At 31.2% G+C, this 18,755-nt stretch overlaps 2 protein-coding genes across 3 annotated transcripts; one reads left to right on the top strand and one right to left on the bottom strand.

The window, feature by feature from the left end:
* Nucleotides 1–3,047: 3,047 nt before the first annotated feature.
* LOC140674576 (uncharacterized) lies at nt 3,048–5,546 on the top strand. Its single transcript, XM_072908218.1, has 5 exons — nt 3,048–3,132; nt 3,953–4,088; nt 4,573–4,760; nt 4,943–5,050; nt 5,378–5,546. Exons 1-5 carry the CDS (start codon nt 3,125–3,127, stop codon nt 5,511–5,513), a joined length of 576 nt encoding a protein of 191 aa, XP_072764319.1. The 5' UTR covers nt 3,048–3,124; the 3' UTR covers nt 5,514–5,546.
* A 404-nt stretch (nt 5,547–5,950) lies between these two features.
* Nucleotides 5,951–17,533, bottom strand: LOC140674565 (solute carrier family 25 member 32). Of its 2 annotated transcripts, none has more exons than XM_072908197.1 (6): nt 17,029–17,533; nt 10,512–10,665; nt 10,079–10,331; nt 9,852–9,965; nt 9,449–9,594; nt 5,951–7,010 (listed from the first exon to the last, which is right to left on the bottom strand). In XM_072908197.1, exons 1-6 carry the CDS (start codon nt 17,183–17,185, stop codon nt 6,830–6,832), a joined length of 1,005 nt encoding a protein of 334 aa, XP_072764298.1. In that variant the 5' UTR covers nt 17,186–17,533; the 3' UTR covers nt 5,951–6,829. The 2 variants fall into 2 exon arrangements, with proteins under 2 accessions (XP_072764298.1, XP_072764300.1); XM_072908199.1 differs by lacking the exon at nt 17,029–17,533 and adding an exon at nt 12,709–12,858.
* Between the last annotated feature and the right edge of the window lie 1,222 nt (nt 17,534–18,755).

The raw sequence follows: 18,755 nt of genomic DNA, 5'->3' as shown, positions 1-18,755 counted from the left end.
GACTCTACTGATAAAACACAAATTTTTTTAATAATATCGAGGTACACGTTGTATAACGTTTCGCAGCATCCGCCCCTTTCTTGGGATACTTGAACTGTGCGGCGAGTTACCGAGTCGAAATGGGTCGCGTTTAACGAGGGCGAAGACACGGGCGCGTGCAACGCGACGCAGATACGCGCCGTTCAGTCATTCACCCCCTCGAGAATTCCGCGACCACCCCATAAACCCATTCGGTCTGGGGTGCGCGTGGGTGCGACGCTGGAAAGGTCGCCGTTTAAATCACATGGGCGGGGCTGAAGGTCCCGGATACCGACCAGAAGCCGCCATCTGCACACCACAGGGCGAACAACCCTCTGAGCGAGCATTCGCTCTCCGCGATACGAGGGTGGAATTTTGCCCGTGAATTTGCACTCTCATCCGTATCATCTGTCTTTTACGATGTTATTTGTATTATTTATTTCCCACTTCACTCTATGATTTATCCTTACTTCTTATATTTTAAATATCATTCTGCATATATATATATATATATTTATATTTCTTTCTTAACCCAATTAAATGTATCTTAATTAATTTTTTATCTAAAAGTCAACACTCGTGAGTCTGCCTTTTCGAAATTTTTTTCTGAAAAAGAAAACTAGATTAAGAGTTATATTTTTCTGTCCCTTTTCCCATTTTCAATAGAGAATTCAATCGAATTTTCGCTTAACACAAATGTAGCATATTCTTGCGCACATTCGCCTGCTCTTTCAACTATAAAATTTCAATATAAGAGGTAACTTGTGTTTCTATATATTTCATAAAAATCGCGGGGTGAACATTTACAGAATAGCGTTACGCTTATCGGCACCGCAGCATCGTCTGAATCGCTCCTTGGCAAGATAAGATTCCGCTTTGGAATTTCTCGCAATGTGAAACCCGCCGCGATCGCTTGTTACGTGCGCAACGACAATGATATCCGCAGCCACCCCGACCACCATCGTCCTCCCCGAGCACACACGAGTAAGCCGCGCATCTCGCATTCCGCAGCCCTGCGGAAAATTGCGACGAAAATCTCCGGCGTTGTTCCATGTACCGCAGGCGCATCATAAAATTTTCCTCGCGCAATTCCTTCGTAAATCTCGCATCCTTTATTTCAATGAGCACACGATATTGCCCGAGCCCGAGCACGAGAGGCAGAGTCGCACGCGCGCAGCGAATTATTTCGCGTAGAAAATAAACAAACAGATATTATTAATAATTCACTTTTTGTCGAGCAGCATCTGCGAAGAAGATTTTTCTCCAGTGGTACGTAAAGCAGGAGAAGGAGAAAGAACAGAGAGCAATATTTTATATTTCATATCTAATAATTGTAAAAATAATATCTGTTTAGTTATATAACACATGTAAGATAAAAAGTTAATAAAATATATATATTACATATATATAGAGAGAAAACTTTGTAAAAGAGAGAAAGTAAACGTTTTATAAATTTTACAAACATACAACTGTTCTTTTACAGCTATCTTTCTGCAGTATCTTTGAAAAAAAAAACGAGAAAATTGATTCGATGACTTTGCGCGAATTATAAAAAAGAAAAGAAATCCATAAGAGTAAGTACCCAAGGCTGTACCTTAAAGGCTGCGTTGGAAAACCGGGCCGCCCTACGCATACACAATGCAAGTAAATGTGTTTCGTGACCCAAAAATGATTGTCACCCAACGACCGACTGTCACCCCGAGTATTCGGCTTGCAAGATGCAGCGGAGACCGCTAAATTCATGGTACGCTAATCAATAATGTATTTGGTGTGTGAAACACTTCGTAGATATTCCAACTGGGAGACATAGTGAAAGGTGGTTACTGGGCATTGTTCCGCGGGTATCCAGCCGCAGAAACCCGGTGGTGTGTCAGGGGTAGAAGGGATAGCAGAACGAGGTTGAAGGGGTTGCTATAAATTATTATACGTAAAGTCTCGTGGAATAATTACAAGTTCGCCATTGAATCAGGAATACGCCAAACAAGGCAGAAACAGACATCCTACAATTCCATTATTAATTCAATTAGTGTTAGATGCATACTGATCGTGGGATTAATGCATCCCGCGAACCATAATCTCATTCCGCCAGCTGAACGATTGAAGCCAACCGATATCGTTCGCTACAAACTGAGTGTAAGTCGCAAATTCGTGCTCTCGAATTAATATAAAATTTCTCCTTAAAAAATTATAAATTGAATATGTTGAAATAATGATTTTTCAGTGAATAATACTAGAATGAGATTTAAGAACAAATTTTTGCAAATATTAATTTTCTATTAACAATAAATAGCGAAATATTTACTTTTTACTTACAAATTAATTTTATCCTAACATAATTTTAATTTAAGATATAATTGCCAAATATTTGTTGAAATTAAAAAAGCTCCAATAAAATACTCGAAGAATATCTGCGAATCAAAGGAAATAGAAATTTTAAACACCGCGTATAAATCTGGTTATTCATTCAATCTGATTTGGATTTTGACTTGACTAAAATGATTCTGAAATGCGATCTTGTTACACAACATGGTAAAGGAATAATATTTTGACAACTAGACTCTATAATAAAAATATTTGCAAAAAACGCATAACTATATACATGACACAATCTGTATACAAATACATTATATAAACACAATCTATTTCGTCACTCACAATTTAAATAATTGCATTCGCGAATTAAAAAATATTGCAATATACGATCTATTGATGTAACGTAAAACAATGAAAATCAACAAAATTAAAATTGTTTAAAACGTACAAATATCAATACATGTATATATTGTAAAAACAGAGAAAAAGAGAGAAAGAGAAAATATAAGAAATAACAATATCCTTTAGTTGTGCAATACATGTTAAGTATAATTTGCAAGAGTTATTAAATTATCATATATTAATATAGTAGTATCGCAAAATACCGATAATAAAATGGAAACTGTAACTATACTTCACAGTAACACGCAGATTGTAGTAACAGTTATTAGCTTTATGCAAATTGCCGGACTATTTTTTCCTCGCATATTTTTACGATAAGTACAAACCGCTAATTCGCCACTCGGTGAAAACCTTGCGTAAGGCCCGAGTGACGTATAGGTACGCTGAAGAAATGAGAAAGTGAGTGTTCGATACTATTACTTACGCAAATAGTGCTGCAAAAATTTTTTTTAATACGATTATGCTAATTGTGAAAAATCTCATGGGAAATGCGTACGACAAAGAGAAGCGTAAAATATTTACTGACACGATATGCGTGACTTGTCGAGGAAAATAAATTTGTTTTGTTTCATTCGCGTGGCAACGTAAACTCCTGCAATCGCAATCGCGCGGGATGAGCGAATATTTACATTTGGCGCGAAAACCAATGAAGCGATCGGTAAAATCAAAACAATTCAGGAAATAAAGAAATGGACAAACAGATGCGACGCATATACCTTTTTTTTTTTTTATTTTTTTACCGAGATATTGATCCGCGAATCCCACATATTCCGCGAATGCCGAATGAATATCCGAGGTATTGCAGGGACGTTATTTCGATAAAATCCTAAAAATATTCCGCTATCTAAACATTCAACTATTTATTTTACAATGTGCTATTTACTTTACAAAACGAATTTAACAATAAGTATCACTGTTCCAGCTTTTTCTCTCGAATTTCATTTACGGAAATCGTTATTAATAAAAAAAGTTGTACGAATAACAATATGTGTGCGTATAATTAAAATAAAATGGCACAGTTTGCTAATTCTAAATCGAAAACAATTATTTTTATTTAAATATGTTTTAATAAACAAATCAATATGATTGTGAAAAACAATTCTTAATTATTATAAAAATTATATAATTAATAATTTTAAACAGTTATAAGATAATTGTTGATAAACTCGATAAATAACATATATAATGAAACTTGTTGAGTTTTTGCAAAATATTTCAGAGATCAAATTACGGCGTTGGCTTTTTTGATGTGGTGCTTCATGAAGTCAGCACGTGTATCGGGAATGAAAAATATTACACATGGTATATCGAGACATGTACGATCTATCGGATTTCCCGAGGGTAGTAATACAGGGGTATGGTGGATCAATCATTCATTTTTCATCTACTAATGCGTCTCGGACTATGTGAGCGGTCTGTTAACTCAATATTAATCATTTTCACTTCACGTACACTCGCGCGAAATAAGATTCGTCCCGAAAAATCTCACAGCGTAAACGCTTTATATTCTTATAATAAAATTCACAGTCTTATTTTGTCATATTAAAAAAGAGATCATCATTTATCACCCTCATAAAAATTATTATGACAGAAAATTGTAAAGTGTAATTTACAATTTACGTTTAGCAGCTTTTACTCAGAATATATAAATGTTTTTTTTTTTCATATTTTATGAAATATTTTTTTTCATATTTTATAAAATATTTTGACATTCTGTGAAAAAATTTTTCGCTTGTTGAAGACTAAATCAATTACACAATTAATAATTTTATATAAACGGGCAATATCGTAGTTGAGCAATATCACTATTAATTTGTCTGCGCATATTTCCATTTGCAGATATTTTTCGCCTTGGGAGTTCCCATAGATATTTCCGATCAGTCTATATCGATGGCATTTTATTTCGAGGCGAATTACGGATTACCGCACGAATGGAATTCGAGTTACTTTTACGAGGGAGATTACTATGTAAAACGAAGTCTTAACCGCCAATTAGTGTACAAGGTGCTCATGAATAAAATGAAAAGGTAACAGAATTGCACGCACGTATCAAATGTCTTTTATAAAGTATATCGCGTATCTCGGTTATCAAAACTTTTCGCTGTAAAATCTTTCCATGTAGTTTTCGCGCGCGATAACAGGATTACTGCTCCAAGATATAATATTTTGCAAGTAAAATTTGAAAAATATAATCTTATATGCTTTGCAGCCTGGGTTACTCTGGACTAGATTGTTTGCTGAGAATGATTTGTGAAGCTGCGAGATATTCTTTAAGCGAAAATGGATTACTTGGTGATATCCTGCAAATCATACTCGCGTAAATATTGAATACAAAAGAACTTCGATTTTTTCAGTTGATTCTATCAACTGAAAAAATAAAAAAAACTCAATAATTATTTTATTAGTCAGCACATAATATAAGCAATAGATAAGAATGTGATGCAGGAGATCTAGAAAATTAAATCAATTAATCAATATTTAAATTAAATCAATTAATGCGATATATTTTTATTTCATCATTGAAATGTTCATCCGGCAGACATTTATATTATCAAATACCATGCCTTAAACGAATAATATAAGAGATAATATACTATATAGTAATATAAGAATTTTAACATTTATGTGTACATTTTTATTGTAGACCCTCCACATCGAGAAGCGAAAATCTTCCAAACGAGATTATAGAAGCCGAATATGAACAGCATTGCGACCAGCGTTACAAAAAATGCTCCATAAATCTTTTAGATCTAGTAAGCCATTACATCAGCACCAACTGATAAATATATTTTTAATTAATATTTAACTGCATTATACGAATACTTATAAATATTAAAAGTTCATTAATAACTCAGATAGCTCAAAGTTTATCGGAAGAAATTTCTTAAAATGCCTGTCGCAAGCTTTATCAGCTGAAAAAGACGACAATATTTTCGCAAGATGTCATGTTCGATGATATCAACAGAAATCTAGCAAACTAATTGCTAATTTAATATAACGATAAACATATATTACAGTTTTGCAACATAGCATGGCAATCAGATCAATAACAGAAATAGCAGAAATTGGAAATATTTTAACTTATTCCTCGTAACTGCTTTTTCTTTATTTCATTTCTTACACCTATTTATCATATACATACATATTTAAAAAAATCTCTAAATGCAAAGTTCACTACGAGAGTTTCTTCTTCGCCAACAAACCTTTTTACCATCGAAAATACACATTATACACGAATTTTTTTTTTATTTTTTTTCAACTTTAGTCTACTATTCCGAAAGAGCTCGTGGAAATGCCATATTATATTTGTGCATATTACAAGAATATTTTACATATTTTAAAAGTGTCATACTAGTCGAATCTTGGATTTTTTTGAATTATAAATACAATTTAGTTATAAATATAATTAAATAAAAGAAAACAATTTCTAATAGATTAGTGTGTATCTTTTTCACGAAACTTTTATGAATTAATTACGAAAAAAATGCGATTGTTGCATCTGAAAATATTCTCTATTATCGATACATTTTAAGAATATTCCCGAAAACTGTATGTGCTTCAATTAGTCAATGTTTCTTTTATCCGATAAAACCACAGAAATCACGCTATAACATTAACAACCATTTAATTTATCGTATTAAAGCTACAATATTTTCCTCCCAATTGTTAAGATATTTCCCCTAATCGAAAAATTGTATATTTAGTTTGATTAAAACCCCGAGACAAGTGAAGAAACCAATAGCAGCGAATAACATTTATTTATTTATAATAATATTTATAATCAAATATAAGAAAAATATTTGCAACTTTAAAAAAAAAAGTTATTAGCTCTTCTTATAAAATTCCTAACATCTGTAGCCTTTTCTCATATCAATTTTAATTTTTGCAAAACATTAATAAAAAATTCAAATTTTCGATATTAAAATTTGTGCCTTAAGTCTTTCTCGTTATAGTAAAACTTTATTATAACCGCTAAATCACATTTTTCGGCGCATACCAAAACATATCACCGGGAACATAACAAAAGTTGGATCACTCCAATTCAGACTTTCACTTGACTTCATTAAGGCTCCAAAAAGAATATTCCTTTTACTCCTTACTCCTTCAGTTTGTTAACCGCAGAGAGAGGCACAGCGATCGTTCCTTCCACGGCAGCGCGACTCGATTGCAGATAATGCAACGTATTTTCGTAGATCACAAATGTGATAACCGTCGCCGGTGTCACCCTGGTGAGGTTTACGCTTAAACCCTTGTAAAAGCCGTGGAAACCCTCATACCTGTAACGAACCACCAGCAATACCTCTTGTTTTACTTGTTTTATAACAAAAAACTGAAGATGCTAAGCATCCTATGAAGCGATTAATTTTAATTTAACCCGCGTACGATTCTTGACGCGAAATTTACTATAAAAATTCTAAATCAAGGAGCCACAGAAAGAGCTGATACTCTCCCTTCTACTGCTCCTATAATTCTGCGAAAGTTTAAATTAGAGAGAAAGTAACATATATGTTTTTCTAACGCAGTTCAATTATAAAATTTCTCTTACAAATCGAATAACAGCGCAATAAATTCAAAACCATAAAAAAGTTTTTTATTTTTATTTTTATTCCGTTTTTTAGTTAGAATACAATTTTATATAAATTACGAATGCCAAATAATTTGCAATCATCGTATAATACGTTCAAAAATCGTACTGCTGGTGGCTTAACAAACTACCGAACAAATAACGTAACGTAATCAATAATCATTCAGTCACAATACCTTTCTACATGCTATCTCCTGTAAATAGCGATAAAATAGCTTCAGTGCAAAATAGGTTTAGGATAATATAATTCATTAAATCACATATGCTTAATGACATCTTTCGCTGCCAATAAGAATCTACGTATGATAGCATAAAATTGGGAGAACGAAGAAATGAAATCTAGGGAAACTCGGATAGTATAATCCGAATAGTCGGTAGCTAATTTAATGACAAACATTTTTCGATATGCGTGTCTGTGTTGTATTTATTAATATCGTCACAATGTTGCTTTTAAATATGCACCTTCGCGTGTTTCGTTATTTCATTTTCAAAGAGACAGATTCTAACTAGATTTATAGCTAAAGGAATTGATATAAATAAATTCATTCTACTATTTACAGATTGCACGGAAACTTATTGCTATCTATCCTATTTTCCGAGTGCCAGATTCTAAGATCCTCGGAAAATTCATCTATCGCGGACTCTATTTATTCAACTTAGGATGAGGTATAAATAATTACAGAGAGCCGCTTAGATAAAAAAAAAAATATAAGACACAGAGATGGACTGCGAATTTTTACTACATTTGCTAAAAGGAAAAAAATTGTCTAAATTAAAAACCGCATTGAACTCATCGAGTTGAACGGCGATATAAAATCAGTTTACACATGTGGTTCGCACACATCATGCATAAAAAATAGTTCGAGCATTATACAGACATACATGTATTATTTGTATAGTTACGTTATTTAAATATTTGGTTATTAATTTAACTGTTCAAGATTATACACCGTCTTTTGCGACGTGAATCGGGTGTATTCTTGTAGCTCTCTGCGTAGAGCGCATTAATTAGCTTATATTTCAATACACCCTTCGCTCTCTTCCTTTCATGTATATATTTGCACGTAACCAAAATGTGCCTAATTAAATTTGGTTCAGACGACATTTCCAATATCTTACATTTCAGTAAATGAAGGATGAACATACTCATACATGCGTATGTCTCACAATCTAACCTTATACGATTAGAAGACACTTCAGTTGAAATATATTGTGGTTGTATACGAAAACTTTCCTTGCGTAAAGTACATCAGCCACAATGAATTCCGCACAACAATTTTTATAAATTAAACGAGAAATAAATTAACTCTTTGTCTTTTTCTACACTACTATCGCAGTCTCTCAGTATTCTTGGATAAGAAATAATAAACGGTTGAATATAAATAAAACGCATACGTTTTATGTAACACGCCACGAATTGTTTGCCACTTCACTATTATCATTCCTTTCTCGGTTTGTGATAATTGTAATCATTAAATCATAATTTATACAAGTTAAAACAATAGTAAAAGCAATGATTTAAACTGCTTTTCTATATCAAGCAATTTCTTTCTTTACAACAAATGTTCAACAAATATCTAATATCAATTAATAGAGATACAAATAATAGAAAATATCATTACATTCACTTCAAATACTAGAAAGAAAACTAATACATATCCACGTGTTATCTAAAATCAAGTAGAATAAAAATTATTACTAATAATAGTCTCAATTATCTTTTAAGCTTCTTCCACAAAATACTTGATAAAAATAATTTTTTTAAACAAATTTTCTTGAAACAAAAATTAGTCTACATTATAATCTATTTGAATGATACGTTGTGTAACGCGTAATATTCAGCTATTTTAAAATAATTGAGTACCATGGCCTCGCATCGTTAAAAAATCATATACACTTGTGAGCATCTTGTGCCATGAGTTTTGGTAAATCAGAGGAAATATTACGCTCTGCAGAAGGTTAAAAAAAATGGCCTAAAAAATTTTCTTACATTTGCAACAATAAGATGTCAACATAAATTAACTGCCGTTAGTAAAATGCTCATAAATAAGAATAATCAAACATATGTTTGGCGTAACATGTAAAAGGTATGGTGATAAGCCCTTATAGAAACCCCTAATCCCTTCTGACCTCCATGTGCATTGAACACAGTGCCAGGTACCCCGGTAATCGTGATGATGATCCTGAAGTCGTGCCCTCACCACTTGATAAGGATACGTCGACGCTGCAGCGATCAGTTTGGATATCGCGGCAAAAACGATATATTCGGTTGTACTCTGTACGGAAAAATCAAGCACAGATATTGTTCATTTTTATTCTAAATTTATGAACATCTATCCAATTTCAACTAGATGTCATCTTTGTGAATTGATATTATGAATTGATAATGTCGCCACACTCTTTGTATAAAAGACATAAATTAGCAAAAAAAAAAAAGGCAACAGCAATGCCAAAAATTGAAAATATGCTACACAGAATTCTAAGTGCATCTTATAACCTAATGAAATCTTCAATAAAAATATAATCGACTCACCAATTTTGTATCAATGGGCACATTTAAATAATTATAGTATTTATTCTTCATCTCCTCGTATGCCATGAATTGTATCGCACCGTGAGAGACACCGAACAATCCAGGAACTAAACCCTGCAAAAGAATACAGCGATATAGAAACTTTCGCTAGTCAACACTGTAATAATTCATTTTATTTCAAATTCAATTAACTTTCAATTTACAATCAACAAAACAACTATACTTACCTTATATAAGCCTCTAATGCCCTCCGTCTTGTAAATCTTGCTTAAAGCATCTATCATTCCACGATATCTTTTGGATTCCGCCACATTCACGTCTTCAGTATATTGTAAACACAACCGCGTTTTCACCACCCAGATTGGATTAGTCATGAGCAAGGTAAGCACTCCGGCGTCAGCAGCAGCAAACATATGCATAGATGGTCCAAGCGGTTTCTTCGAATTACCACCCTGGATTGAAGTCTTTATCGTGTTATAACTGTAAATTAAATCTCGATAAGAAGTGTCACATAAAGAGAAAATAAACACTTATCAATTTATAAAATTTTTGTCGTCTTGCAATTGTAAATCTGTATTAATTTTATATGCATTAAAAATAGCATTAAAAAAAACATTACTAAATTTTTAATCGATTATCCATATGCATATGTATACTTACAAGAAAAAGTAGAAGCCCCACGAACTGCCCGATCCTAAAACGTTTGGCGTTACTCCTCTATAAAGTCCACGCACTCCCTCGGTTTTGACAATCTCAACGAGAGCATTCCTAAGTCCGTTGTATCGCGGTAGCGTATTCGTTTGACCATCATTTACTGCAAGAAGGTAACAAGACTTAAATAAATCCCATCACAACTTGAACAATACTTCTATTCTCATAAAAATTATCATAACACTACCGTTACATTTAACATTTCGTTTATACGAGAATCTGTGTCATAACTAATAGGGTTCACGACTACAATATCTGCATTTATCGTTTATCTCTGTTAATTAAACAATTGCCGTCAAATGCGTCGTCTCGGAATAAGCAGCACCTAATTGTTATGCTTCAATGCATTCTCAACGTATACAGATGTGGTTAACGTATATATATATATATATATACATATATATACGGTCGTATTGAATATCGACTTGTTTTATCTGTATCATTAGTTTCATATCGCGTCTCACGCTGCGAGAAAGCAGCGATATCGTCTTGCGATAAAACTTATTTTCCAAGAAATTCTCTTCTTAAATATATATCCGAGAAATTCTCTTCTCAAATATAATTTTTTTATAAACAAGAAAACATTCTATGACAAAATATAAATATTTTAAATTTAATTACACGCATTTTTTATATCCTAGATTTTTAGTTTAATATAATTTATAATTTATGATGTGGTTTAGTACACATGATATAATTTAATAATATGATATAGATCAGACTAAAAAAAATTAATTCCCCTCCCCCTTAATATTATAATTATTTTTTTTTGCCACAGAAAGAGATCACAAAGAGTAGATAAGACATCTTATATCAAATTATTGATAATTATCTTATAACGAATTATTATATCGAAATATTATATCGATTTATTGTAGATAGCGTTTTATTCAAAGCTAAGACAAAAATTAATCGACAATGGCGATGTTTGAAAATGTTTTGTAATTCTAATTGTAAGATAAGTTACGGTGGAAGAGCAAGAAAAAAAAGTATAATCACCATCTGCTGCGAAGTATAATCTACTTTCGCTTTCACGAGTAAACAATGATTTCACGTGGGCAGAGACTATCCTATGCAATCTTATTTATGCAAAATATTTCTGATGAAATTTTCTGTAGAGATCTCTTCATTAATTTACAATCATTTTTTCCTTGATACAAATTTTATGATTACGATATATTTTCGATCAAGCAATATTATAAGTAAAAAAAAAAAAACCATGTGACACGGACAAACAATAAAGCCTTTTCTTAATTTGATCTTAAATTCGTTTTGCACAACTTAAAATTTGCATAAAAAAACTAATATTTAACATAGGAAATTTCATTAAGTATAATAAACTTCAAATTAAATTTATAGAAAATATAATGCAATCAGAAACTATAAGATAAATATATATGTATAATTTTACGTTTTATTCACTTATAATTTAATCTATTTTAATATCGATAATTAAAATATCGGTATATATATATGTATTCACGCAAAAAATAAAAAGAATACTATCAGTTAATTCTATAAGCCAGAAAATTAATTAAATTAATTAATTAAAACATTTGAATTAGATTTTCTATTTATATATTCGCGAAAAAAATGCAGATTCGTGTATCTGCAAAATTTGATTTAATAATCGTATCCATTAAATTTACAAAAATATAGAATTTTGAATCAGCTGTTAGCGCGACGCTTTCTATCTTTCTTTCTTTCTCTAACTACTTAAATGCGCGACAAAACGATTCGAATGTCATGAATGTCACGTGACATACTGACGCAACTCACGAAATTCGCGTGACTTAGTGCTTGGTGAACGGCCAATGAATATTTTGTTAAAAATACTACACTGTTTCTCGCAACAAGTCTTATTCATCTATATATTTCACGCTCCATTTAGCGCTAAACACGCACATTTGTGTCCTCATCAAATTATAACATTAAAAAAAAAAAAATCATTAAACATGAGGAGAAACTTTCTTGGCTTTATTCTGTTTTGCACAAAGTTTATTTCACTCAAGTTTCACATTTAGGTGACTAATATTAGCCAGATCTTTAAAATCTAAAGTGGATAAAAATAGACGCAAAAAGCTTTCTACACGGAAGTTGAATTTTTCAAACAAGCAAGATATGAATAAATAAAAGCTGATTGTACTTGCAACAAGCCAGGAAACCATTATTCAAAGCAGCAATTCATTTGGTTTGACGTATGAAAAAAATGACGTCTCTATATATCGATGTGGAAGTTTCCTAAAACAGCTGTTTAATGTTGTGTTACATATTATGAAAACTATTTCTGACACATCTTAATACTTCTCTCGCTTCTGCAAGCTTTTGTGTGTGTGTGTGTGTATGTATGTGTATGTGTGTATGCATGTGTGTAGAAAAACTCGTTTGTGATCTCACAGGCAGTGAAAAATAACAATATAAGCAAGATATTACATGTTGAACAGACGCCAACCAAAGAGCGAAAATATAGCTTCAAAACACAAGTAAAACTAGATATAAACATATAATCAAACACTAAATAATTTGACGTAATATCTACTTACAATATAATATAATATATAATATAATTACATAATATAATATTATAATAGATAATGTTTAATTAAAGCAATTATTAATGATTTTCCATTACAAAAGATAATTGTGAGAACGCAAGGGAAAAAACTCGCTTATTTTACTGTAAAAAAAAAAAGATTACGTGCAATTTATCGTTAAAATTAACTTCATGTGATAATTTTTTGTCACATTTCTGTAAAAAAAAATTTCTATAATATATCAGCGATAAGTTTAGACGATTATGAAATATGCTGTAATGCGATATTTTCGCTTTTATCGCATAAACAGAAATCGATTGATTGACATTAGATTCATTGACGTAACGTGAAAATAAAGGATTAAAAAATACATATCTCTACGTATCAGTAAACTGTTAATAATGTATTTACATTTATCTCTAGTAATATCACACAAATAAAATGATTACAAATTTATCTATTTAAGTTTGTTATAAAATATATTAAGTTTATTATAATTTATTTTAAATATATTATATTTTACTTATGTAAAAAAAGAATAATATAATAAAAATATAAATTTGATTAATAATGTTCAAATAATATGTCTGATAAGTGTATTTATGTTGGAGGTTCGTACAGTTAAATGGAGACACGTGACGATTATATAATCATTGACGATCATCGCATATTAAAGCAAAAGACATTTTGCGAGAGTAAACTTTGGTATCGATAGCACGTGATAAATGTAGACTAATATCTCAGCAAATAGTTTAATAACGTCTCTCATTCTAAGACTTCGAGATAAATGAAACGTTTCTGACGAAATGTCGGTTCAAATTTCAAATCTGAAAGACATTTTAAATTTCAAACGCTTAGTTTATTCATATCGATTAAATTTATATACCATATTTCGTGTTAATCACCTGCCTTTCTAACGGAGATAATGCGCTTTTATCGAAATGATGTTCTTACGATAGTTATCTTTTCACAGAAGCGTTTTATCATCAGTATTTATATCCATTTATTTAAATGCGTTATATTCTTATTATTATTATGAGCTTAATTTAGACGTTATTTTCTGCGATATTTCGCTTAAATAATATTCTTTGCTAATGAATAATTTTATAATCTTTTCGTACTTATCGTATATCCTATATGTCATTATAATGTGAAATTTATGTAGATAATTTAAAAGCTGTCTTGTCCGTTCCTTTGTCTCCCCGATTCTGAAATAAAATCTTTATTCATATAAATATATCCGAGTTTAATACAATGTATATTGATAATATAAATTATAACGATATAAAGACAGATGAATTTTTTAATTGTTTCTTTAATCTATTAGTATTCTATTATAATTAAGTATGTATAAGTAGTTCATTAATAAAATATTAACTAGAGAAATTCTTATTACCGTAAAAAAAGCAGAAAAAGGCTTTTAATTTATTAGCATAGTGATTGATTTATTTTTTTCTTTCAATTACTTTCAGTTCAAGATTCTTTCATCAAGAATTTCACATTAAGAAAACAATGCTATCGCTACTCCAGTATCGAAATATTTTAAGTATTATTCAATCGAATATTTTAAATGTTATATGGATATATGATTCATTTCGAAATAACCAAAGATATTAAAATTTAACAGTAAAAAATTTAGAATTAAAATAATGTAATCTCTCTCATATATTGTTTCGCGTAAAATAGAATTATCTTAAGATGCAAAACTGTCGTTTAAAAATAGTTTTGTCATTTCGTAGACAAGTTAATAGGCATTCAGACAGTTGTCATCGTAGAACATTAACCTAGAATGAAATCATTGCTGCGCAAAAAACTTGTAGACAGAAATATTAGTTAAAAACTATCTAATCTTTGAAAACTATCTAATCTAAATTTTATGTATAATTATCGCAATAAAAAGATAATCGTAATTCACGTGAGCTCAGTATAAACTGTCGTGATTGTATCATTATTAAATAAAAATTAACGAAATTGTCATCAATAAAATATCACCTATAACATTGACATACTATTGAAGTTTATCACTCTAGAAAGAAAATGATCATCAATATCTTTCTCTTGTATGTATTTAGAAGATAAAAAAAAAATATGCAGAAAGCAATTTACACGTTTTACCTTCTAAACTTTTATATGTTTTATCTTTTATATGTTAAAAAATATTCTAATGTTCTGTTTCTGGCAATTCACGATATATCCATCTCAAGTAGCACAAAATCGAATATTGCGATCGACAACTTTCCAACTTTGCTGTTTTGTTACGCGCGACGAAAAGTGAAATCGAATCACATATCATTATCATGTTTTTAATTTACAGAAACGAATTTATTTATTTACATCAAAGAAAAACGTTAGATGGAAAATATCAGATCAGTCTGTAATCAGTCCTTTTACGTTATTCTCGAGTTCTTTTTTTTTTTTTTTTTTAACAAAGCGATAAATTGTGTACAATCGGCTCGTTTAGATTCCACAATCACCGTTTTCTCGGCATAAATCCATCTTGTATGTCGCAACACTTCATAAATCAGAATATATAATGTTTTGGTCTGTGTCTCTCTCTCTCTCTTAAACAAAAAGAAATTTTGTTGCGCAAAATGTTCACTCGTAAGAGATAAAATTATATTCGTAAACTTTCAGATAGTATGCATAATGTATAATTATATATAATGTATATATAATTTTGGGAGAAAACCTTTTTCTTCGTTAAATTATATAAAATAAGTATTAGACTAGAACTACTTATATTGAATAGTATTTATTAGCCCACATATTTTCAATCTATTCCTTTTTTCAGTTTAATATTCTTTTCGCGCATTTAATCTTTTATTTAATTTTTAAAATGACAATAAAACAAATTACGTATAGAATATTATATGTTAATTAATTTGAAGATAATTGTTAGTATTAATTTATCAAAACTAATGTATTAGCGTAATTAATTTTTAAAATCAAAAATAATATTTATAAGAATTTATTTAGAATTAGTTTATCGAACTATTTATGTCAAATATTATTAAATTTTACATAATTAATTGGTGTTGCAATAGTATTGTACAATCAAATCTACTTTGATCGCAAAAATATTTGATAATTATTAAATCTTTAAATATAATTAAATACTTTATTAAAATTAATCTTTTTATGACATAGATTTTGTGATACATAAATACTGCTTTTAAATCTATTAGAATAATAACATTAATAATTTATTAATAAATTATTTATCAATATGGAATAATAATGTAAAATACGAGATAATAATTTAAGAGATAACATGATCATATACGTGGATATAGAAAAAGTGTTTTCAAATATATTCGAATATATTTACATCAAAAGAGTATTTAATATTATTTGCTTAATATTTGATGATTCATACGTTTAATAAATGGAAACAAAATTTTAAAAAAATACGTCGAATGAAAACATGAAGACATATAATTAGAATATAAAAAGTACATTCCTTTAACTTTCCGATAAATATATGATTTTTTACAAATTCAATACAACATTGATTTAGAAAAAGAATCATTTGTTTGATTTCATATTCGTAAAAAATCCGCTCTTTTCTTTCTTTCTTCAAAGATAATATAAGCGAAAGAACGTATGAGCATAGCATGTGATAAATCTATAAATTAAATATTTCCCCAATATTTCTATTATATCTACGTAATGATCGTTTCATACTTTCTCGCGACTATCGAATTAAAAAAGAAAAAAAGAAATTGGACCAAGAAAAAGCGGTGGAAAAAATTATTTATCAGAAAGCGCACAAATACGAGTGACACGCGAGATCGGATACCTATACCACGTGCTAGCCGTGGTATAGGTGACGTGAGAGCGAAGCGGAAGCGGAGAGGCGAGGTGAGAGAGACAGCCGCCATATTAGCGAGCGCGTTCACGTCGCATGCGTGCTGCGCGCGTGACTCACTCACCTGCAAATCGGATCTTGATGAGGTCCAGCGGGTGCAGCATCAGGGTCGAGACGACGCCGCCTGAGATGCCCGCGACGAAGTATTCGTACTTGAAGTTGCTCAGAACGTTCAGCTGGCGCGGCGCGCCCGGCGTACCGCTACCCTTGATCGTCGACATGTTCCACGAAACGTTACTTCCGCTGCTATTGCTGATATTGCTGCTATTGGCGCTGGCGCTGGCGCTGTCGTGCCGCTCGCCGTTCACCTTCGTTACCGATTCGTGTCTGGTGACAATCGCGCTCGCATCCTCGCCGACGTTAACAATGCGAGTCTCCACTCGGCGGCATATCTCCTGATCCACGGCAGGCACTGTCGTCGAACTGTCGTAGTGCCACTCGTCCCCGAAATTATCCCCCTGCGTTCTCCCTTCCTCGAGCACGCGACAGATCCGCTAACGCTGCCTCTGCTAGCTGCGATCACGATTACGCAAGATCAGAGAAGCGAGCTACACCGCGTACGCCGACTGCCGCCATACTGTCGAACCGCGAACCGGGCAGCAGCTGAGAGCGACGTTCCCGGATAGAGTGGTGGGGGAACAACGGAGACTCTCCGCGCATGCGCGGTGACGCGAGTGCTAGCAGACGCCGTTCTCGCTGTCATGTGGTCATCTCTGGTTATCCGTAGTTTAACTTTCCGTGCATTTTCCCCCTTTTTTCTGCTACCTAATGCTTAATTATATATACTTGTTTGATATTCTGAAAACATAAAAATTGTAATATAATATAAGTACAAAAAAAACAGAGTAATAGATTTAAATAGTTTTTCCGGATTGAACACTTTATGCCTAGATGCGCCTAGATATACATATTCATGCGCATATCATGACTATTGATTAAAAAGTGTACAAAACTATCTTCTTATTGGTTCATTTAATTTTAGAATCCACATGTTAAAAGGATAGAAATCACTTCAAAAATATTTCAAATTGTCAACACTTTCTTTCATGTTTAATTTTTTCTTGCTGTTTATATTTAAAACTAAATATATATAAATAAAAATAGAGCAACAGACAATTTCGTGTAAGCAATAATAATTATTAAACTTATATAAATGTTTTATGAATAATATACTTAATTGGATTTCTCTCTTGACTCGAGTTTCAAAAAATTTATATCATAAACATGTGATATTACAAGCATGATCAAATTTTATATTAAATTTGAAAAATTGTTTGTTTAATCCTTCAAAGTTAATCAGAGTGTCTCGTGCATCACTATTTTACATACTGTCGCCGCGTGAATGACAACACGCTGAGCAGCTGTGATAACACATTATACGCTGTATAAAGATCAAATAACCAATTAACTCTGGTACAGAGTTAATTTGTTCTTTTCTCTCCTCTCCTCTCTCTCTCTCTCTCTCTGTTTCTCTGCAGTCCCAAAATGTTTATACATATATATTATTATATAATATAAATTAATGTTAAATATTTTGAATTTTATATTTCAAATTAATGTTAATAAATACGCTATCATCAAAAAAATAAAATCTAATCCAAAGAACAAAATTTATTTTATTTTTATCAAAACCCTATAATCAGAATAACTTATTTTAATACAATTATTATAATTTTTTGCAATAATAAAGATGTTCTGACGGATATTCAAAACGCTTTTCACATCTGTAATTATAATATACAATATAATTAAGACTTGTGCCTGATTTATTTTTATAGGAATTAATCAACC

The sequence above is a fragment of the Anoplolepis gracilipes genome, chromosome 16, assembly GCF_047496725.1.
Source record: "Anoplolepis gracilipes chromosome 16, ASM4749672v1, whole genome shotgun sequence".
Lineage (NCBI taxonomy): Eukaryota > Metazoa > Arthropoda > Insecta > Hymenoptera > Formicidae > Anoplolepis > Anoplolepis gracilipes.
The sequence above is the reverse complement of the archived record's forward strand: the minus strand, read 5'-3'. Positions and strand labels throughout refer to the sequence as shown.